Below are 22,976 nucleotides of genomic sequence, written 5' to 3' on the forward strand. Positions count from 1 at the left end.
TCTCGCGGGAGCATTAGGGGTTAGCCCATACGTCGCAGGGCGACAATCGGAAGGAAGTCGACGGCGTGTCTTGAGTTTGCCAAACTCAAATCGGAGGTGTCGCTCTACACGCACGTCCACTTCCTTGGGGCTCAACAGTATGTTATACAGTGAGGAATGCTTTCGGTGCCGTTGCACCCATCACACAAAGAGCGCTTCGTCATCTGAAGTGCTCTCGCCAGAGGCGAGCACTACAGGTATTGTCCGTATTGCGGGTACACGAGAGCCACCTCGTTGAGCACGTAGATAAGTGCGATAAGCTTCCAACAGAAATTCTTGTGGAACCAAGAAACGAGCTCGAAGAGCCTTCTGTTTGGCAAGTTTATCTTCCGTTCTGACCGGGGGCCCGATGATGTGGACGCGTAACGATCGAGTTACCGCGTCATTCGCTTTCACAGTGGGACCCGCTGGGCGGAAACCATATTCCACACGAGGGTGAATGACCGGCCGTGGATTGGCACGCTTTAGAGCCGCCCTATGGGCAGCTTCAAGCTGCCACATCTGTGCCTTGACGAGGTCGTTGGTGATTACACCACGTTCCTCGGTTGACGAGAAGTCGGGAAACGGACATGGGGTCCACAAAGCACGAGCAGGGCTCGAATCACGACGCTGGCGCAGCTCGCCTTCCTCGTCATCCCATGCGGGAAAAGGGGTCAGACTCGTAGTCGACCACCTCCACATCCCCAACGAGGTCACTCGTCACTGATAGCGTGCGCAAAGCGCGACGCTCGTGCTAATCGAGCCTAGGGTGTACATCCCTCGGTGCCGCGGACGCACTGTCCACCGCGTGCGGGAGACGAAGCTGGGCTCTGCCCGTGCTCGCTGTCAGAACCAGCGAGACTTGGAGACTTCCGTGTCGTGGACACAGGGCTCATTGAGCAAGGAAGTTGTTTAATTCCAACGAATTAAGTTGCAGTGTTAAGCGGACACGCGAGCCTCGCTGAGGCAATAATCGATTGAAACTGTAAAAACTCTCAATCTTAATGGGGGAGGGTGTAACGGGGTTACACGTACCCTGGTAACAGGGGTGTGTGTCGCTCGAAATGTGCATGGTGTGACTGCACCCAAACAAGAATACGGTATGTGGCTAGGTGGCCAGTAGTTATGCATGTATTTAGATTTTACTATACGTATTTGGTATATTTAGGAATTAATATAAGGATATAAAAATAAATAAAAATCAATTTTGAATTTTAAATGGAAGAGGTAATTAGCCTAGGGTAATATACGCCTGTAGTAAGCGAATTGCGATCCGCTATTTCGTACTTGTTCTAAGTATAGAACGAAAGGTCGGTGACCTAAATTACGCTTCCTCTGCGCTAAGCTACGGCAGCCCCGCTGCAAACACCGTAGCAAGAAGCGCAAGTTGCCAGTAGTAATGCATATTACAATGTTAATCAGGTTTGCTATATTAATTTGACATTACTATCAGGAAAACCTAGGTTTTAGATATTGGCAGCTCTGCTGCAACTAAAACAAATTAAATGCATTTTCGTTTTTGAACAGAGATGTTCGTTTGCCTTGGTAAGGCTTAATTTTTAGAGGTAGCGGATTGCGATGCGCTGCACTTGTACTGATTCTTTGAAAGAACGTAACGTCGGTGACCTTAGCTTAGCTTCCTCTAAGCAACGAGCTACACCAGCCTGCTGCTCAGGATGTGCTGCAGAACAGTATGATCAGCTGCATGCTTTGACCTAGTTGACGAATTCGATTGACTTTTGTAAGAGGCAACGATATATCCCGCTTGGGTAAGTATCTCAAGTGGGTTTCTAGGGTCCGCTATACACAGGAAGTGCCCGATGCACCAGCGATGGTCTATCGTATGATGGCGCAGCTGTTCATACCATAGTGTGCCGGTGCATGAATGTATTTCGACAATATATATATATGCTGTGCACGGAAAGTCGGATGTGGACATTCGTAATAAACGCTTGCGATGTATGCGCTTACAAGTGGTTTACCAACATGGACAAGTGCGTGCACTGACAAGGTTTTATCTGGGTACTTCATTGGGAAGTTGCTTGCGGGTAGAACTTGCAGAGATAAAGGCAATTGTAGATCCAAAAATGCTCTTAAAGCATATGGATGTGATCTGGCATGGCCAACTACTTGCACGTATAATGCGGTATATATGTGTTGTTTTAAAATGGACCAACAACGTCCTCAGTATATGATAAGACTCTGATTGCATTATTTTGCCCAATCGATCCTGCCTAAAATTTATGTAATACTGTATATAATTAGCCCTGACCAACGAGACGGTAGTTTCTGTATTCTCGCGTAACTTTCGGCTTCATCATCTCCCTCTCATTTGTGTGTGTCCGTGCCTTGTGTCCACGTCCACGTCTTCGTCGTCCCCTTATTCGTATTCTCATTTTCTCGTAATGGACGTCTCGCAGTACGATGTTGAGGTCGATGGCGCTGACAATGTCGAAGGCTATGTCGAAACGTACGTCGAGCAGCAGCCAAGCGGACCTGTGAAGCTTTTTGTTGGCCAAGTGCCGCGTAACATGGAAGAAGATGATTTGCGTCCTGTGCTTGAGGTTTACGGCCAATTAGAAGATTTAATGATCATTCGCGACAAGATCACAGGCGCTCATCGGGGCTGCGCTTTTGCTTCGTACTTTACCCGTGACGCGGCTGAAAAGGCTGTGATAGAACTTCACAATAAGGTCACGCTGCCGCATAGTATCAATCCATTACAAGTGCGTCCTGCTGAGGGGCAGGCTGGTGCGTCTCAAGAGCATAAACTCTTTATTGGCATGATTCCAAAAACGGCTGATGAGGGCGCTATTCGAGAGGTTTTTGAGCTTTATGGTACGATTGAGGAAGTTTATATCTTGCGTCATCCCTCAACGGGTTTGAGTAAGGGCTGTGCTTTTCTTAAATTTAAGGATCGTACTTCTGCTCTTGCAGCCATTGATGACGTTAATGGAAATATCACAATGGACCGTGGTACGTCGCCGCTTGTTGTAAAATTTGCTGACAGTCGTCGTCAGCGTCTTCAACGTGCACGGAATATGGCGGCTGCAGCAAATGCATACTGGCCTTTGCCACCTGGAGCAGGACTTGCGTTTCCTCAACTGCAACAGCTTCAGCAGCAATACATGCAGCAGATGCAAGCGTTTGGGGTACAAGTAGGCTTAAATCCTGCTGTGGCTGGTCTCGAATCGCCTGTTGGAGGTGCTGGTGGAGGCCCAGCAAGCCCTACAAACTCGTTTCTATATTACAATCCGTATGGGTTTGCGGCGGGACCAGCTGGTCCATATGGGTTTAACGGTCTGCCGAATGTGGGCGCTGCAATTAGTAGCTATGATATGCAGTCTGGTGGTCTGGTAGAAATGCAAGGTCAAGCAGTTGAAGCAGTGAAAGCCGCACGTACGACTAGCCAATTGGAGGGTCCCACGGGTGCCAATTTGTTTATCTATCATTTGCCACACGATTTAACGGATGCTGACTTGGCTACTGCCTTTGCACCATTTGGTACTGTCATAAGTGCTAAAGTGTATATGGACAAGATTACTGGAGAGAGCAAAGGCTTTGGTTTCGTGAGTTATGATAGTTCGGAAGCTGCCGACGCTGCTATTGCTAGCATGAATGGATTTCAGATTGGTTCAAAGCGATTAAAAGTCCAGCACAAGCGTATACACCAGAGAATTGATTACATGTCAAGCAGCAGTCTTCTTTGTCATGATGACGATCTAGCGAATATAGAGTACCATTCTGGTTTGGACGATGGTTTTGACGATGAAGATGATGGCGCTGAGTCTCCTAGCAGTGTCGCAGAAGGCAATGACGGCGTCGACGCGTCACTAGACGAGGCCGTGCAGAATCTGCGCATTGACGCATAAGCCCCAAAAAGTGATTTTGTGACTCGAGTCGATCGTGTCAAGTCCGTCGGTGAGTTTGGTTGCGTAATGTGTACAAAATACCGTGTACAAACAGCGATGCGATATGGAAGAGTCAAAAAGACACAGAAAGGAGCATCGAGAGGGCAGAACAAGTGGAACTGAAGATCAAACGAACAAATCGAAACTATTGTGTAGCGCAAGCATTCAGAAGAAGATTGTATGTGAATCTTAATGTGTCCGTTTGCAATCTGTTTCCGTTTGTTAGCAGATCTTTATGTAATAAACTGTATTATATATTCACTACGACCATTTAGCGAGTAAACCAAAGATGGCATAGCCAGCTACAAGTGCAACTGACTTCCTTAGCGTTTCTTTGGACTTGTGGTGTTCATAAGTGTGATCTTCACTCCTTCCATGACTATGTTGTGGAAACTCATGCGGAATCACTTCCATAACAGCAACATATATGAATGTCCCTGATGCAAGAGCTACACAAATACCAGCTGCGGCCGAGTCTTCAGATGAGTCTGCAGCAATGATCCAACCCACGATAATGCCAATAATACTCATGAAAGAAAAGACAACCATATATATCGTAACGTGTATCACAGGCATGGCACTCTGTATGAGTCCTGACCCCAGGGCAAAAGCTGCTAGTCCCTTGTGCATGATAATGGCAAGAAAGACTCCCCATGCTGTCTCTTTTTGAGCACCAATGCCTAGTCCTTCCAATACTGAGTGAAAGGATAGAGCTATGAAGAGTACCAGCGCAACAGCCTTTGAGCCTTTTTCTGCTTTCTTCGGGGCACTAAAACTTAAAAATTCAGAACTACCTGACCTGAGAGTCTGCTTCTCTTCATCCAAATCTTCTACATATGTGTCGTCACTCTCTGTGGCTCCACGTATCTCGTCATCGTTTTCACATTGAGTAGGCATGTACTCAATGACTTTGTCGTTAGCATCCATTGTAGCTTGTGCCGCTTGCTCTAGCAGTAAAAGACCAAGGAATCCCAAAGTGCAAAACATTTCCGCATACGGAAACTCGTAACGACCTTCTTCCTCCGTAGACCATTTGCACAGCGCTGGATTCTCGATAGCAGAATGCAATAGATGGAAAAAGCCGCCAGCCAGGAACACCCCCCCAGAAAAGGCATTCAGATAACCCATTGCTGGTGATTTCTCATGACGCGAGGCTAGACATGCAGGGACAAGACCACCCACAAGTCCTACGATCCAAATGCACACAATGGAGACGAGCTTAAAAAGCGTCACATCGTTCATTGTCGAGGGTAGCGATAAACACTAAATCATTGAGTGTCTTGAATTTTTTCGGAAAAATTCGACGAAATTACAAAGTACCTGTAATAAATTTTACCCAAAGCTTTAAAATTCTTCATATCTGATCTATGCAAGATTACAAAATACTTTTTCGACAGAAATATAAGATTCTATGTATAACAGCTAACAGGTGAGAAATGATGCAATAATCAAAAGTACCAACGTATACCGATGTCTGCACTCTGTAAACGAGATCAGTGGTACACATGAGCTTCTTCAGACAAATATCATGTGGTAAAACGTAATTTCTCAGGATTATCGTGAGAAATAACGTTTTACTCTGGTCGGATCGTCGACAAGCGCAGCGGGGTAGCCACGCGTTTTGCACATAGAAAGATTTTACCTGAGAATTTTGTCTTAACAAACATACAGAGGCTGGGTCCGTACGCTCCACCCAAGCAGGCAGGAGCAGATCCAGGGCCTTGAAGTACCTAGTTATCTTGTAAGCTCCTCTAGTTAATTGAGACGTGAAAAGACTGCATCGTTTGTTGGGATATAATGTGAGATGTAAGGAGGCTTATTCTACCGTCGGTCTCGACGGAGTCAGGAACAGGCGACCAAAGGTCCAGGGTGTGGTAATCTCTCGCTTGGAGATATGAGAATGCAAAAATGAGATACTTCAGGATCGACCACACCTGGCGCCTGTGAAATTAATGATGGTACATTCCGCGAGACCGCTAAATCTGATCGTCGGCTTTTAAAAGGCAGGTTCGAAGAAAACATTTCCTTTGAGATGAGAAGAAACTAGACGATTGTGAAGACAGCTATGTTTAGACGGAGCAACAGCGCGTGGCGCTGTGAGTCTCAAGCAAAGAGGTCACGCTCAGATGGACACTAATGCGCAGAACCTTTGCATAAAAGGCGTTCCCAACATGAAACAATTTGTAGCGATGTATATCGCGGGTGCTCGCACCGCCCAACCTTGCGTATCGTGTGCGTAAAAATCTTGCTCATCTTCACGATGACATTTTTTGTCTCAATCTTTCTTTGAAGTATTAGTCCCTATCATCATGAAGGATCTCTGTATATGTGCAGCTCTCAGTACGACATTCCGCGTTCACTACCTCTTCGACTAAACGATGGGTTGCACTGAATGCGGAGAAAAATTCTTGTACCACGGAGGGCGAATACACTAGCTTGCAAGAGATTATGGACCTCAGCCATTCTGAGGAAGAAGTGATATTTTCTAGCTGATGAATAGCTCCGCGGTACTCGCGAATGGCTCACCTGCAACAGTACGAAGTATCTTCGCCTTGCGATCCACCCTCTCTCTTGGTTAAGAGGGGCAAAGAATCGAGCCTCGTCGAGCGAACTAGTTGTGGAAAATGTTGCCCTGCGCCTGCTGGCAAAGGAGTGGATTCTTTTGATCACACGGATGTCGTAGCGATTGGATTCGAGCCCTTAAAAGATCAGCTCCTTCCAAGAAGGGGTGATGCTCTCAGCCCAAGGATGTTGACGTCTCGGTCTTCTCTAAGCCGTAAAGAAACCTGATAGATTCTAAAGCGCCGTGCAATTTCGTACAAAGCGTGACTGTTGAAATCAATAGACAGTACGCGGAGGTACAGAGGTTGCCAAGTACGGCTACGATTTCCATGCGTCTTAGGGCCACTGGTTGAAGTGTCGGAGGTCACTTTATACCTTTGAAGTTGAGCACTTTGGTAGCGTAGAACGTTTTTCAGGATATGCGATATAAATTTAAGGTATTGTGTGAGTTGAACTCCCTGAACCGTACTTAATTAATGTAAGTGCGTACTTTCCCCTGGCATGGCGTTGGCGAGTCATGCGTTTACACCTCTCAGGGGCAGAATCTCGTTTAGCGCGGGCTCAGCGCTACTATATCTTTAGTACAGAACTTGGGCCTGTCCGACGTATTAAATAAAACACTGCTAAGTGCCTTAAAAAGATTTCGGAAAACACCAGGGACAGTGAGTTGAGGTCTCAAGATGGGGTGGAATAAAGCGGTATTCCCGAGTGTGTCCCTGTTGGCAAAGATAGAGCAATCGTATGTCGTAGTATGATAGGCGGAAAGGTCAACCACTGCCATTAGCTGGTGTTTTCCATGCCAGGAATAGTATAGATTGGGAGTGATAGGGTGACGCAGTTTCCCGTGCCAACTAGGTGAGTTGAAGGGCGACTGCATATCGCGAGTCGAAAAGCTAAGTCTTGACGGTAGCCGTCTTTGTCATGCTGCGACAGTTCTGCTCAGTGGCACTACCGTGTAACGGGTCCATCGTGAGGAGCAGTGAAGCCTCGCGGAAAAGTGGTAAACAAATTAGGCGGTTTCACACAGCATGAGGTGGACTCGCGTCTTAATTTGCTCAATGATAGTCTCCCTCGGTGTGACACGGGATGGGACGCTGTCCTTCGTGAGCACGAATCAAGATATCCTTGTCTTGGTCAAACTGTGGTAAGCTTAAAGCGGAATTTCAGAAGGTTTCATTAACCAGGATGCCTACGAGAAATTCTCTGATCCCTCCAAATGTAAACCAAGCAAAACAAATTCGGTATATGATAAGTGGATGTGAAGACCAGAAGACAGTCTCTTCGAGGAAGCAAGCGATGATAGCGAAGAGGGTCGCGCTCGGACGACCATGAATTTTCCTGATCTTGAAGGGAAATCATTTGCTGAAACTGCGACTGGTTTGGGCAAGGCTCAAGTGCAGGGGTCCTTCACATTCGAACTAAAAGGAACTGGATCGGCAATGAAGCTACACCACTTATTCGTAAACGTGAGAAAGCGGATACCAACTTAAATCCACTTTTATCAATGATGAAGATGCAAATTTTGCTGCAACGAGATGAGCGCGCAATGGAACTCCAAAAACGAGAAGTCAAGGGAATCAAGCGTGAGGAGGAACGTAGCGATAACGAAATTAGACGAGAAGGAAGAAAGTGACATAAAGAAAAGTGCAAAGAAGATAGATTTCTTCGTGAAGCAAAGAATATGCTAAAGTAGATGAGGATGATAATGATGATGATAGCAATGGCCTTTGGCGCAAAAAATAAAGACTACAACCTAAGTTATTTATTGGAAATCATTTCTTAAAAATCGATATGCTTCGATGCTCAAGCGCGGCATATACATTATTAAAATTTGATTTAAGCTAAAAAAAACTGGTGCGGAATTTGAAAATCAGTACTTTCATTTGCAGATGTGTTTTTCACCGTTCTATTCGTATATGAGACGGTCTTTGATTCTAAAAAAACTTGGAAAGGTCGCATTCTCCACTCCGCAGCTTGTCGTGCTAATGTAGCCTACTGAGCCCTAAGAGCTTCCTTGGCACCTGATGTGAGTGGCAAAGCATGAGAGGACTTAAAAGGGGAATGGGAGTCTAGTCGAGAAAAAGCCGAATCCACAGTCACACAAGCTCCGGGCGTATCATAGACCTCAAAGAGCTTAAAATAGTCATTGTTAGGTTCTACGATTTGTGAGTTACGCATTGCCTCAGGGGTGTTGGTAGCTGCCATTGATATAACCCCACTAGGCGAAATATTTAAACATTGCCAACGAAATGATCATGCGCCTAATCACTGTGAGAACCAATCTCAAAAACGACGTCGTCCGATTGCTCAAAGTATATCTTTAAGTCTTTCGCGACGGCACAAACATTTTGGGACATAAAAAGCGGCCTGAAAACGCTCATTTTCTTCAGCCGCTGAAAGACGTCTTCATAGGACGACAGGACAGAAACTAGGATCCGTCGTCCAAATCAAAGAATTAACGAGCATACCAACGAAGGCACACCGAGAAGCATGCACAATACCATCGTAAACCTCGATTATCTTTTCACGCTAGCGCAAGATGTTGCAGCATCTAAATTTGCTGGTAGAGAAATAATGTATTCAGAATTTGAATATTGTGTAATTCAGTATATGATTGTTCGAAGAACCCGAAAATCGTCCTGAATGCGCGACAATCCAGTTAAGAATGACCTGAACCAATCAGCATACCCAAGAAGTCATAGTTGGGTGACCCTTCGACGTCCTACTGTTGTGTGGTATACACCATTCTGGATTGCGACGAAATAGAATTTTTTCGTAAGAATTATTCATTCAGCGCGACTCACTAAAATTTCAAATTTTGTATATTACCGCAAAAATTATGCTTACAGGAACCTGACCTAGCTCAAGCATGTTTTCTTAAAGAACAGATGTAATAGACTCAAGCATGTTGTACAGGTTCAAAACGAAAATCGTGGATATTCAAAACAGTTTTTTTCGTTGATCGTATTGTAATTTTGCTGTGCTAGAAAAAAATATCTAGAAAATTACTCCAGTACCTAAGATATGAGTAGATGGCCCGCAAAAAAAGTTCTCTATAAATCTCAAGAGATTGATCCCTGAAAGTAATGGCTCTTGAGTATTGTTCAAATTAACTTAAGATATTTATCTGGCGAAAAGTATGCCTCTCGATTATATTATCAAAATATATATTCTCACCACCAAATTGATGTACAAACACCAACACTGTTTCTTTTCTTTTGTTATTGGTATATTCGTAAATTTCATAAGCCACAATCTTTCGCCCCCCTTCCTGTAGACATGAGTACTGACATGGTATACGACTTTATGGTTATCGGAGGTGGTAGCGGTGGCATGGCCTCCGCTCGTCGTGCAGCCACATGTGGTGCAAAGGTTCTCGTTGTTGAACGTGGCCGAGAATTTGACGGTATGGGTCTTGGTGGCACGTGTGTGAACTTTGGCTGCGTACCCAAGAAAGTTATGTTCAATACAGCTGTACACGTGGAACATTTAAATCGTAACAAAGACTATAGTATCAACACTTGTGCCAAAGACTTTGAGTTTGGTGACTTTGATTGGGCCAACATGAAGACCAAACGCGACGCGTATATTCAACGATTAAATGGGATTTACGAACGAAATCTTAGCAATGCTCAAGTAGATGTAATTCAAGGAATCGCGAAAATTGTCGCGAAAGACAAGATTCAAGTGGCTGGCCATATATACACTGGCAAACACGTACTTGTGGCTCCAGGTGGTGTCCCAAATATCCCAGATATACCCGGTAAAGAGCATGTTATTGATAGTGATGGATTTTTTAAACTGGAGCAACAACCCAAGAAAGTGGCTGTTGTCGGCGCTGGCTACATTGCTGTCGAGTTGGCAGGCATCTTCAACATGCTAAAGAGTGACACAACGCTCTTTTGTCGACATGACCAAGTATTACGAAAGTTTGACCCAATTGTGCGTGACCTTGTCAATGAAGAGATGGAGAAAGCAGGAGTTGAATTTGTACGGAACATGTCTGCAACTCGTATTGAAAAATCGAATGATGACAAGTTAACGTTTGTGGTAACTATGAATGGAGAAGAACAAGAATTTACAAATTTTGATACGATCTTGTTCGCTGTTGGCCGGGTACCACGTACCAAAGATCTTGGTCTCGAAGAAATTGGTGTCAAGCTTGCGGACGGCGGCTATATCGAAGTAGATGCTCAAGAAAACACGACTGTGCCCGGAGTGTACGCCATTGGTGACGTCACCGTCACTGGTTGGGAGTTAACACCTGTGGCTATTGCCGCTGGTCGTCGTTTGGCCGACCGTCTTTTTGGTGGTGAAAAAGACGCGTGTTTAAACTATCACCAAATTCCAACTGTCATTTTCAGTCACCCTCCAATTGGCACCATTGGATACACGGAACCTGAGGCTATTGCGAGGTTTGGCAAAGAAAATATCAAAATTTATACAAGCAAGTTTGTAAATTTGCTGCATGCCATGGCCGATCCGGAACGGAAGGGCAAGACAGCAATGAAGCTTGTGACTGTTGGTGAAGAAGAAACGGTAGTGGGCGTGCATGTAGCTGGTGAGGGCGCAGACGAAATGATTCAGGGCTTTGGGGTTGCGGTCAAGATGAACGCGACCAAGGCTGACTTTGACAATATTGTGGCTATTCACCCAACGGCTTCTGAAGAACTAGTGACCATGGCACCATGGGGAATGATCAAAGACAAGATCGTGGTGTCACCAAAACCACCACGTCCCGCGCCGGCGGCCAAAAAGTAGTTGGTAAGAATAAACATGCTATTCTTTGTTCGATCAGAGTAACAGATATAGGCGATGTTGTAATTCACAAGCTTATGAACGAATTGTTGAGTTTGTGTTCCAGTTGCTTTTTGTGAATCGTCAGAAACACGTATGTAATGGTAGAAATGGTTTGATCAAAGAGATGAACAAATAGTAGCATTATTCAGATTATTAGAGATCATTCCTTGTGTGCTTAGTACGACAATAGCTTTTGCAACGGACTGTAACGGATAGTAATCTTTGTGCTGGCCGTTGCATTTTGTCAGCATGTTTCTAGAGTTGTCCTTCGTATCGCCGATCGAAGATAAACGAGCGTCAAAGGTTTCCAAAAGCTGGGGAAATAATCATGACGATCGAAAGGAATTGTCACTTGATGAACTCATTTCCGATTTTCACAAAGGTGCTACGAATGAATCAAAACAAGATTACGATGCCTCATCATCATCTGATTTGAAGTATTCAAAACCAAAACAAAGATTAAATAATTCACGTGCACGGATAGCTGATTCTGTTAAATACAAATCCAATCAAAGAACGGTGAAAAACACTCAGCAATACGATTTGAGCGATGATGACAGTATTGTGCCTTCAATGCCACGAATTGAAAACGCGCTTCGGAATAAACCGTCTCTTATGGGTAGACGTCGTCGTGCTACGGCAAGACAGCGGCAAACGTTTCAGGAGAAGTCGCTAGTATTGCCATCACGCTCGCTCACTCCTCCATCACTATCTCTAGTCTTATCGAAATCGACCACATTGTCTGAATCGGAGAAAAGCCCCAAGCCAATTTCTACAGATTCAGTCGACTCTTTAATCAGGAACGAGATCAGCGACTTAAATAATTTGGTCAGTACTAGCAATCAAATCAGAGCACAAGACAATGATAAATTGGATAAAAGTACGCGTTTAAATCGTCAAGCTTCCAGGTTTGGCAGTCTGAAATACTTGCAAATGCCAGAGATGAGATCAAGAGTAGAAGCACTTGAATCGCCTCCACAGTCTCAACCTCCTGAGGAGTCAGGAGATGAGACAGAGGATTCATTCGCAGCAGAAATTCGACAGCTTCGAGCTAGCTGGCGAAGCAAGATGATACCTAATAAAGAACCAGACAAAGGGAGAGAAATTGATGAAGACTATCTCAAAACTTCTGATGTTTGTGTAACCACAGCATTGAAAGTTCGTAATGCGTCAAATACTATTCATGAATTGCTCCATGAAGCTTTACAGCCGTTTGAGAATCGATTTCAAGAAGAATGCATGGAAAGTAAAGATGAAGACGTGAATGTCGACAATAATTCTGATAGCATGGAGATGCAATCTACTACTCAGACGATCGTGTCACAGCTTGATGTTGCATTTGCAGAGATGGTCAAGCGCCAAAACGCCGATCTAATGGCTGAACAGACTGCTGCCGTCGCTGCAAAAGAAGCCGAAGCAAAAGAGAAAGAGGCTGCTGAGGAGAAGAAAAAGAAGGAAGAGAAAGAAGCTAGGGCTCGAGAAATGGAGATTCTCGAGTCAGTGCCCATGCATGGAAAGTTGCTCACTTGCTCAGCTGATATTGACAGAGTCTTGGAGCAACTCGAAAGCGTCGATATCTCGTTTCAAAATGAAGGTGCTTTGAATGCTGAGATGAGGGCTTTACGAATTTACACACACCAGAAGATTCAAGAGATTGAAGCACAAATGTCGGTTGGTGATGTAAAAGATGGGGATGCTTTGCCGCAAAGAGCAAAGTGGGTGTCTGAAACCGAGAGTAAGATGATGAAAGAAGATCCTAAGAATTTAACAGCTTTTGCCGCACGAGACGAATCAGCAGGAAGAGACGACACCTATCAAGAAATTCTTCAGCGGCAAGTTATCGAAAATCTTAATCTTTCGATACTGAGACTCAGGCACGTACTTGAGATTGATGCGAAAGAAGCCGCTGAGTCAAAAGAAAGTCAAAAACGGGAGCACGAGGAACAAGAGAACAAGAAGCTACAACAACAGATAGAAGACGAGGCGAAAAAACGTGATTTGAGAGATGCAGAGGTTGCAAGACAACGTGTGCTAGGGCTCTCATCAATTGACGAAGTTGATGACTGGGTCAATGAAGGACGACGTCTGGAAAGTGTATTCAATCATGATAAACCGCTAAACCGTTTACTAGCCTCAATGGAAAAGCGTCTTGGGATGGAGAATGAAGGTGAAGATGCCATTTTTTCCAGCTTTCTGACGTCAAATTGTGATAACATATCAAATCGATCATCTACTGTACTTAAAAGTCAGAAGCTACGAGAGAATGCAGATTTTGAATGCACTAGTTTCAAACTTCAAAAAGTTGCACCATTTCAACGACCGTTTAGGTTGGAAGATACAAATTCTGATGTAATAGGAAACATGATGGGAGACGACGGTGAAAGAGATTTGACTAGGGTCAAGAAAAGTAGACGAAAAGATGGGGATCCGCAGTATAAAGTGAATCGATTGATCCAAGCGCTGCAGGCAGAGAGACGACAAAAGACTGTTTGGATCCAAAATCGTCTTTGTACCCCGAAATCTGCAGCACGTAGTGATTACACTTTGAAATTTTGAATTGTAGAATGTTGACCATTACACGTTTTCTAATGAAATACAAGAACTATTTGCATTATTGTGAGCGAACTGTTGCGTACACCGATCGGTAGATTTTTATACAAATGTTGTGGCGCTAGTATAAAGTCGCTTGAGAATTCATTCTATCAGTGCCATAAATGAAGATTTCAAGCCTGAAGGGAATACTTTATCCAGCTGATCGATGCACAAGTGACATTTTGACCTTTGAATGTTAGTGAGATGATATATACAATCGTCGGATGACCAATATATCCGGGTAACTCATAACCTCGTATAACTAATAAACGTTTGTTCCACCGAGATGTAGCCAAGTACTAACTCATAACTGGTAAAATTGTAGCCAATTATGAGTTACCCGAGTATATAGCGCTTTGCCTAACTCGCTCCCTTCGGGTCTTTCTGTCACATGGACATAATGCGATGTTAGGATTAACATATTTTACAAGCATGAACTCTGTTGATGTAAAAGACAATGAAGTGCCAAGCAAGCATGCAGGACTAACTTGAAACCAGCCACGAACTGATAGTAGTCTGGACGTCTGGAGTTTCGATGAGAAGAGGATAGCTTTCGTTTTGGGAGATCTCTGCTGCGCCTGAGAATTGTGGGACTCGCACATCCAGCAGTGAAGGAGTAGTTGCTAGGCTTTTTGTGACAGGGTTGCACGGACCCTTGTATGAAAGGGCGTGTCACACAAGATGGTGTGACCGTACAAAGGTGTGGATTACACAAGGTTGTGTCATCACACCTTGGTGTGGCTACACCGTAACAAGAAGCCACTCATAAGCGAATTCCATTATGTTTGTAAGCAATATGCATAATCATAACGGTAATCGTGGCCAATATCGCAATATTTGTCAAGTCGCCACACACACATTTAGCGGAGTATTCTCATCGCTCCCACTCAACGCGAATATTTGGTGTGGTTTTTTGCTGACTTGGTTTTGATACCCGTTGCCTCGCGCAGAAACTTGAGAATCTTGGTTCTGAGTGCCTTCGTCAGTATGTGTGCAAGTTGATTCTTTGTTTCGAACTCGTCGATCTTCAGTAATCCATGGTGAACGTTCTCCCGAAAAATGTGGTACCTAATGTCCAGATGCTTTGTACGAGCGTGGTAGCCTTCGCTGATTACCAAAGTTATACTATAACTCATATCTGCGTGCCTCTTGCTCATGACCCATGTCCTTGGGCATTGTGTGCGTCCAAAGAACATCTTGTGTACATAAGCCGGAAGCCATATACTCGGCTTCTGCGCAGCTCCGTGCGACGGTTTTCTGGTACCTGGACTTAAACACAACCGAAAATTGATAAAAACATTCAATACAGAGCGTCTGTACCCCCTTAGTATACATCGGAAAAGGCTTCGACCACCACTTTTCCGGTATCACCTTGGTAGATGATCTCGTGATGACGAGTTGACTTAAAAAAGCATAGTACGCGAATCGCGGCGATCTCATGTTTTTACCCGAGAATATAAGAATAAGATACAGCTGCGTGGCGACAAAAGTAATGTCCGGACGGATAAACGCTGTAATATATAGCGGACAGCCAACTAGCGAGCGGTATTATATCGAGCACATCGCCAAACGCCCAGTTAGTTAAGTTGGAAACTGTGTTGTCGAGAGTATAAGACTGGACGAACACAGATTGTTGACATCCATGGCGCTTTTCGGGCCAAGTCGCTCGATCCGTCGTCTATGTAGCGTGTCTGTTCGGTCATTAAGGTTGCGGCTGTCTTTTCATGGTCTATTTACATGCCCAAGATGAACTGAACCATGATGAAATTCCTCATTTAAAGCACATTCTAGCATATTTTGACCTCTAGAAAATCCTTACTCGTCTTCGCTGAAACGATCATTTCATCGACATACAGACGTACGTCAGAAACACTTCTCGCGTAGAGGCATTGATCCGCTCCACAACTTCTGATCAATCATCTTCTTCCAGGCAGTTGCAGCTTGCTTGTGTCCATACGTGGCCAAGACATCCCGTGACATCTAGCGAAAATTTCCATGTAAATACGACCTCACAGCACATTGTTAAAAAGGCGGTGTCGACGTCCAGCTGTTCCATTTCGTAGCCAAAAACTGTCAGTAAAACTTGGAACGATTTCATGTTGGCCACCGGGGAATAAGTCTGGAAGAAAACCACGCCGTACTTATGCTTAAACCTTTTTGTCACCAATCGTGACTTGCAGGACACCACTCTGTTTCTTAGCGAAGAACCAAAGCCAACTCATCTTACGCTAAATGGATCTCTGTGGAACGAGCGTCCTTGTCTTGTTATAGTCCAATCGTAATTCGGCGTCCATCGCCTCGCGCCACTGTTTTGCCTCGTTACGAGCCATTGCATGCGTGTATGCGGCAGGCAAGTTTGCTTTTGCACCAGTACTCGTAGCGTAAGCGAGAAATGTTTCGGCTATACTGACGTCCTCGTCAATCCTTGCAGGCTTTGGGATGATGAGCCGTCACTACCCTTCAGATTTTCTTCGTCATCTGATCCGTTCTCTGACATCAATTTCCGCGCACACACAAACTCTAATAACATGTGCGTGTCACACGAGATGTGCATGGTGTGACCACACCCAAACAAGAATACGGTACGGGGCTAGGTAGCCAGTAGTTATGCATGTATTTAGGTTTTACTACATATATTTAGTATATTTAGAAAAATCTTAACTTTAAAAATTAGGATAAAAATATAAATAAACATCAGTGTGGAATTGAAACGGAAAAGTCGATTAGCCTTATCACTTTTGGAGTAAGCGGATTGCGATCCGCTAACTCATACTTGGTTCTTGTAAAGGACGAAAGGTCGGTGACCTAAAAAATCTTCCTCAAGCGCTTAACTACGGCAGCCCCGCTGCACAACAAGAGAAGATGCACGACTTCATTAATATGAACTGTACTGAAGCTTACGTTTATCGATAGAGTCAATACATATTGTGTTTTGAGCTTGTTTTGCGCACGTTCATGCTAATAAAAAGACTGTGTCTAGTCATCTTCTGTATGTCTGGAGGCGGTGTGAGTTTGGATTGTAGAATCCATCCGGTCTCGAATCCATATCAGAGAAGGCTCCAACGCTAGGTACTTTGCATAATATCGAATAACTAGTACACGCTTCACACATTCGGTCGCATCGCAGTATTATATCTTGTGGGTAGAAACTAAAGGCACCAGTTGAAATCGAACCACCGACCACTCGTTTGAGAAGCGAGCGCTTTACTACTAAGCTGTGGCACCATGAGGGTTAGCAACTAATTTTAATGTCTATAGTGTAAAGTGCACTACAAGGTGGTTTATTACGAGTACATTACGGGCAATATCCTCTCACATGTATTTTTTACAAAACTGGAGTATCTCTTTATTAAAGTTAAGTAATGAAGTATTTTCTTGTTGCGAATAAATTGATCAGAACCTTCGAGCAATTTAAGAGGTTTGAAGCTTTGACGATACACTTGGCGGCCACTATTTTCAAGTAAAGTTTTGGTGTCTTTTGTATTGATGACGACGAAGAGATAAAGTGCTAATCTAATGTTATACTCTGAATAGCTTTTTAAACGTGATCGAGGATATGAATGAAGCTTGATTAATTGGAATGGATGTGTTTGACATAGTACACTTGAACGATTTTCAACATGATGCGCACGAGACATTCACTGTTTTCGATGCTGATTCGTACAGACTGAAAAATGACCAACTCCGTATTCTATACTTTTTATACTTGAAAGTATAGAATACCTCTCACCAAGAATTACGGTCCTGTAACTTACTTCTCTGCTACTCGACGTCGCTCTGCTCAAGACTATCATTCAAAACATGGTGATACTTGGATTAGCTTCAACACAGTCACGCAGTCCAAGTGTCTGAGGTCCACACTTCTCGATAAAGTCATCACCGCTTTTCTTGCAATCGTCTAGACAAGTTTCCCACGCAGAAAATTCCTTACCACACGGACCTGCCTTTATAAAATTGCAAAAGCCACATTCGGCTTTTAAGTGCTAGACACTTGACTGTAGCCACGTCAAAGTACACACAGTTCCTTGCAACGCTAGGTCATCACTTGACTAATTTCGATTTTCACAAGGCGGGCCTCGACAGCTGGAAAGGGGCTAAAGATCGGCAAGTGTTTAGACTTGAAGTTGGAAGCTCGCCAGTCCATTCTTTCGATTCATTTTCGTCATCCAGTATATAATGCAGCTAATCACTAGCACACAAACACTCGAGTAACACACTCGAGTAGCCAGCTTTAAGTTCACCTGCTGGTCACATTAGCGGGTGCTGAAATGCTTCTATACTCGAGCGAATCACCAGTTTTTGTTGTCACCTCCACTACCACCTACATTAAATCATACAAAGCCACACTTTTCAGTCCAAGATTGATGCATTAACGCTGAATTCACTGGCTGCACTTACAGTCTGCGTGTGGTCGTCCTCAGCGAGTCCTTTAACGTAGTGTGACCATTAATCGGTGCTAAAGCTGTTTATTCAGCAATTGATGGCTGAAAAACGTAGCACAGCTACTACCGGCTTATGGACACCACAAAACTTGGCGGGAAATTTCCTGCGTAGTCGAGTAGCTGACTCTTTCTATATGAATACGCCGACATAATCAAAAGTAGGATGCGACGAAGTATCAGCTCTAAAAACGATAAATAGCATGAAGCGAGACGAGGTAATTGGTGTAGCGTACGTAAAGCTGAAGAATATTTTATCAGTAAAAATGTTGGCGTTAGTTTACATTTTAACTTTTACTTCTGCTTGGACTTGGATGTCTAAGAATAACAAAAGCCTCGAATGATCATATCGTTTCTGTATGCAGCAAAGATTGTCAAGCTCAGAAGATTCTACGATTTTTGCATTACAAAATAAGAGAATTTAAACTTGTTTAAAACTTATACTGACGTTGTGTGATTGCACAATTTAAACTTTGACCGCTTCATCTGTTACTGCCACGAATCGCAAGCCGTTGGTGCCGTTGCTTGACAGGAGAAAACGCTCTGCCAGACTCGATGGATGTCTAGCTGGGTGGATGCCACATCAAAGCGTTTGATTCTTCGTGTTGCCATGTTTTAATAAGAAATAGTAACACTTTATTCAGATTAGTGCCATACTTGAAGTCTTGCCGTAAATTGCGCAAAAATCTATACCACATGACTTGATCGTTCGAAATTTTAAATAATTCTGTGAGTACGATTGAACAGACTTTGTCTTCGTCATTTGTATGCCAATCAGACCAAAGCCGTCCGCTCATCAATAACTCATACCCTTTTTTAAGTTCCGCAAATTCCTTTGAATCTACACCTGCGTTAGACGGCTTTCCAATCCATGATAGGAAAAGAGTGCGTAACACACCATCTAGAACTTCATCCGATTTCTTCAATTGATGTAGCTGGCTAACCAACTTCGTATCATCTTTTATTTGCTTTTGTAGATATTCCAGCAGATATACACTGGGGTTGTCGCTCGAAAATTTCGCGTAATCTATCATTTTGCCAAATTTTGCGCTTTTCAAAAATTTTGTAACGTTTAACAAACTGTTTCGCCCTTCCATCCCCCACCCGTGTTGCAGTTTTTTAACAACAAGTTGTGCAGCGAATTGGGCTGCTCATTTTCGCTGCAGCCCAACATGTACAATAGCTTGGACCACATGACTTCATCTTCAGACCATATGTTCAATAAATCCAAATCGACCATCGATGGGAAGGACGGACTTGTCAGGAAGGCGATACATTGACTGGGTGTGTGTACTGACATTCTTGTCTGTAGAAGAATGTCAAACACCTTGGAAACTACAACGTTTACAGTTGTGTCTTGTTTTAGCTTGTACAGAAAACGGGCCCACATCAATTCATCTTTCGAATGCTCAAGCAGTGTGTCCAGTATAATTTTGGCTTCTGAAAGTTCTGGTTGGCGAGAATCAATATCGGATTTACTCTCTCGTAATAATTTATAAGCGCCGATAAGAAATCGATTCTTTCCTGTAGCTGCAACCGAATTGTATGGTTTTGCAACCCACGAGTGGAAAAGAGCGTCGAGCACACCGACGAAAATATCCGAATATTTAGGGTCACCTAGCAGGTTATATAGAGCGAGAGCCCAGGCCACTTCATCTGTTGATCGCGTTCGCATGAATTCTGGCGAAGATGCATCGGGATTGTTGCTTATGAACCGCTTGTACAAGGAAAAGGCAAAGAAATTTTCGCTCTTGAGGAATTCTTCGCATTCCCTTAAAGAAATCTGTTTGGTATGTGCGCCGATATTATTCCAGTCATCAGTGAAAGTTTCCAATATATCAGGGAATTCCGAAAGGCTTTTGTCATTCCGTAACACGTACAAAACTTTGGCCAACATGGCTTTATCCGTAGAGAGTGTAGAGAGCATTTCCTTGAAACTGCTCATTGAAACTAAAGGGTCGTAATCTGAGCGAAATTGTTGGCTTGTCAGGTACCTGACAACCTGGCTGGGCAGATGCTGCGGTTCATTAGTAACAGCTATTTGCTTTTGCAGAAGTCTGTCGAAAACACCAGGAAAAAAATTAATTGCAATATCGTCGTCTCGAAGCATGTACATCAATTTTGCCCACATAAGTTCATCCTGTGATAGCTTAAGTAAATCGTCTTCTATCAACATGGCGACACTCTTGTCGGCTGTTGCCGCTCGATTATATTCACTCCAAAAATCTGGTCTCGTTAGAAATTTGACAGCGTCGATGGGTGCGTAAGCACCTGCAGTTCGGATTAGATCATTAAACAAAGCGTCAAAAGGCTTAAAAGTATTTCCGTCACTCTGCAGCTTGTAAATAAGTGAGCCCACATAATTTCATCCTTTGATCGTTCTCGCATTTTGGTCAACATCAGCTTTACAAAATCTTCTTCTCCGAAATGGTCAAATTTTTCCCAAATTAGAGGACCCAATTGTTTAACAAAATCTTCATCATCCTTGATGCCGGAAGAGAATCCCAGAGCTTCGTACATCTCACTCGTCGAAATACTCAACCACCATTTCCTCTCCACAGCTATAGCCAAAACATAAAAAAGGCCTTTTTTCTTCTTTCCATTTGTAAAGATTTTTGGTAGAATTTCGGTGTGCACAGGTGTCGTCAAAATGTTTAATAGAGTCGAGATCGCGGCTTTCTGATCCATTGGTGACTTCGTTCCGAGCCAAACTAGCAATTTAGCATAACGCAACAGCCTCGTTTTGTCTTTAATTTCACTTAAAATACCATAAATCGCATCGTTGTCATTCACATGGTCTAATTGCTGCATATTCTCTGAGGCATACTTCAACTTATGCAGCTGATCAATCACGTTTTTGGAAACAAATGTATCTGCAAATGGCTGAAGCTCATGTCCAACCAATTCGGTCATAGTCGAAGTAGGAAAAACTCGCTCCTCGAACAATTCGCGATCACCATCCGGTTTTGATGGCGTGTGCGTTTTCATGTGCTGATAAGGCACAACAGCTACCGCATTGAATGCAGAATTTTCCGCTGTGATAGTTCCGGCGGTCGTTAGTAGGGTAAGCCCCCAAACTAAGGGCAGGATGCAGCAGTGCAAGGGGATGAAAATCATGGCTTAAAAGATATAGAGGGGGATGTAACAAATTTTTCACAAATTCATCAACAATTTAAAACAAAAAGATTTGACAAATTTGCATTAAAAATTAACTATCGTATGCAGCAATTTAAGAAACGGTCGGTAATGTACATGTAATCTCCACAATAAAAACCTAGTGCTGACCAGCGATGCGCCGCCCGTTTTGCAAGGGGGTAGTAAATGTAACGTTCGAATCTGTGTCACTCGCTGTTCCATCGCGCTGTGGTACATTGATTTCAGCATAATGTTTGGGTGTCAAATAAATTTTATTGTTATTCTGAGAAAGCGCTCAACCAATGAATGTAATGGATGCAAGAGGTAGAATTCATTCTTGTATTCCTTGTTAGCGCAGAGCAATCACCGTTAAGCTTGCTTATTGTAACGGAAATTGCTTGTCCGTGTACACACACTTGCTAAGAAAGAATTATTTCAACTGACACACCTATCGCGTGTTGCTCGCTTCCAGCGGGCCGTTGGCTTACGTAAAGAGAAAATGAGGTGAAGAGCGTTTATTATCATAGCGAATTGGCTTTTAACCTATCTAACCTGATAAGTGCCTCCAGTTCTAAAGAAACAAAACTTTACAACGTACAGTAAATGTTATACACTCAACCTGGGAAACCCATTACATCCAGGTAGGCTGTGAAGGGATGCCGTGCACTATGCACCGAGGACCAACAGGGATGTGTGCTACACCAGATGGGCATGGTGTGACCACACCCAAACAATAATACGGTACGATAGCCAGTAGATAAACATATATTTAGATTTTACTATATTAATCTGAGGAAATTTATACATTTAAATTAAGCAATTAAGCCGCACATAAAATAAGGGAGTATAAGAAAAATGCCCCAACTTTTGCCATATATAAAAAAATATCCCAACTTTTCAAAAATAAAAAAATACCCCAGCACGTAAATTATTACACAACAGAAGATGTACTGTATTAGGAATAATTAGCATAATTTAACAAAATACCCCACAATAAAAAAGTATACATTAATATATATAACTAAAACTAGAAGAAGATCAAGGACTTAAATGTACAGTAGCTTAGTCCGCCATTGATCTACTTCGAGGCTTTTTTATTCCATAATTGTGACTGCTGTAAGTCGCAAATTACCTCCATTGTAGTTGTGCTATTGTGAACGTATGTACCCAAGGACTAATCATATTCGTCTTCTTCGAACGGCTATCAGTAGAGCTTTGAGGGTGGTGATCTCCCTATCGACTCTACCCAACCTAGATTTTCGAGTACTTCTCCTAAAGGAGAGATGTCTATGAACACTAGTCGGCGACGGTGACTCGACCCCGATGAAGAACTTTTACATGACAATTACGGCAAGCGTACTACAGTGGGTTTATACCAAGCAACTTATACTGCCCAAGATCAGCTTAAGAAACACGAAACATAGAACACAGGACATGGGTATGAGGACATAGGGACAAGGAACACAGGGACATGGGACATGAGACACCAACAAACTACCTACCCATTAGGTTCGATCCA

General features: G+C 43.5%; 5 protein-coding genes across 5 annotated transcripts; 3 read left to right on the plus strand and 2 right to left on the minus strand.

Moving 5' to 3' along the window:
- Positions 1–2,423: 2,423 nt before the first annotated feature.
- Positions 2,424–3,890, plus strand: PHALS_09134 (cug-bp-and etr-3-like; the record flags this gene model as incomplete). The annotated part of the gene is made up of 1 exon (XM_024724578.1): positions 2,424–3,890. One exon carries the CDS (start codon positions 2,424–2,426, stop codon positions 3,888–3,890), a length of 1,467 nt encoding a protein of 488 aa, XP_024575441.1.
- A 300-nt stretch (positions 3,891–4,190) lies between these two features.
- On the minus strand, positions 4,191–5,171 carry PHALS_09135 (zinc-iron permease family; the record flags this gene model as incomplete). Its single annotated transcript, XM_024724579.1, has 1 exon — positions 4,191–5,171. The coding sequence occupies one exon, from the start codon at positions 5,169–5,171 to the stop codon at positions 4,191–4,193; it is 981 nt and encodes a 326-aa protein (XP_024575442.1).
- Positions 5,172–9,770: 4,599 nt separating this feature from the next.
- PHALS_09136 (glutathione-disulfide reductase) lies at positions 9,771–11,252 on the plus strand (the record flags this gene model as incomplete). The annotated part of the gene is made up of 1 exon (XM_024724580.1): positions 9,771–11,252. The coding sequence occupies one exon, from the start codon at positions 9,771–9,773 to the stop codon at positions 11,250–11,252; it is 1,482 nt and encodes a 493-aa protein (XP_024575443.1).
- A 288-nt stretch (positions 11,253–11,540) lies between these two features.
- PHALS_09137 (uncharacterized protein) lies at positions 11,541–17,454 on the plus strand (the record flags this gene model as incomplete). The annotated part of the gene is made up of 6 exons (XM_024724583.1): positions 11,541–13,778; positions 16,907–16,952; positions 17,011–17,025; positions 17,114–17,201; positions 17,281–17,343; positions 17,418–17,454. The coding sequence occupies 6 exons, from the start codon at positions 11,541–11,543 to the stop codon at positions 17,452–17,454; spliced, it is 2,487 nt and encodes an 828-aa protein (XP_024575444.1).
- A 541-nt stretch (positions 17,455–17,995) lies between these two features.
- Positions 17,996–21,310, minus strand: PHALS_09138 (uncharacterized protein; the record flags this gene model as incomplete). The annotated part of the gene is made up of 6 exons (XM_024724584.1): positions 17,996–18,065; positions 18,125–18,204; positions 18,282–18,310; positions 19,221–19,349; positions 19,427–20,654; positions 20,732–21,310. 6 exons carry the CDS (start codon positions 21,308–21,310, stop codon positions 17,996–17,998), a joined length of 2,115 nt encoding a protein of 704 aa, XP_024575445.1.
- Between the last annotated feature and the right edge of the window lie 1,666 nt (positions 21,311–22,976).

The sequence above is a fragment of the Plasmopara halstedii genome (genome assembly GCF_900000015.1).
Source record: "Plasmopara halstedii genome assembly, contig: Scaffold_350, whole genome shotgun sequence".
Classification (NCBI taxonomy): Eukaryota; Oomycota; class Peronosporomycetes; order Peronosporales; family Peronosporaceae; genus Plasmopara; species Plasmopara halstedii.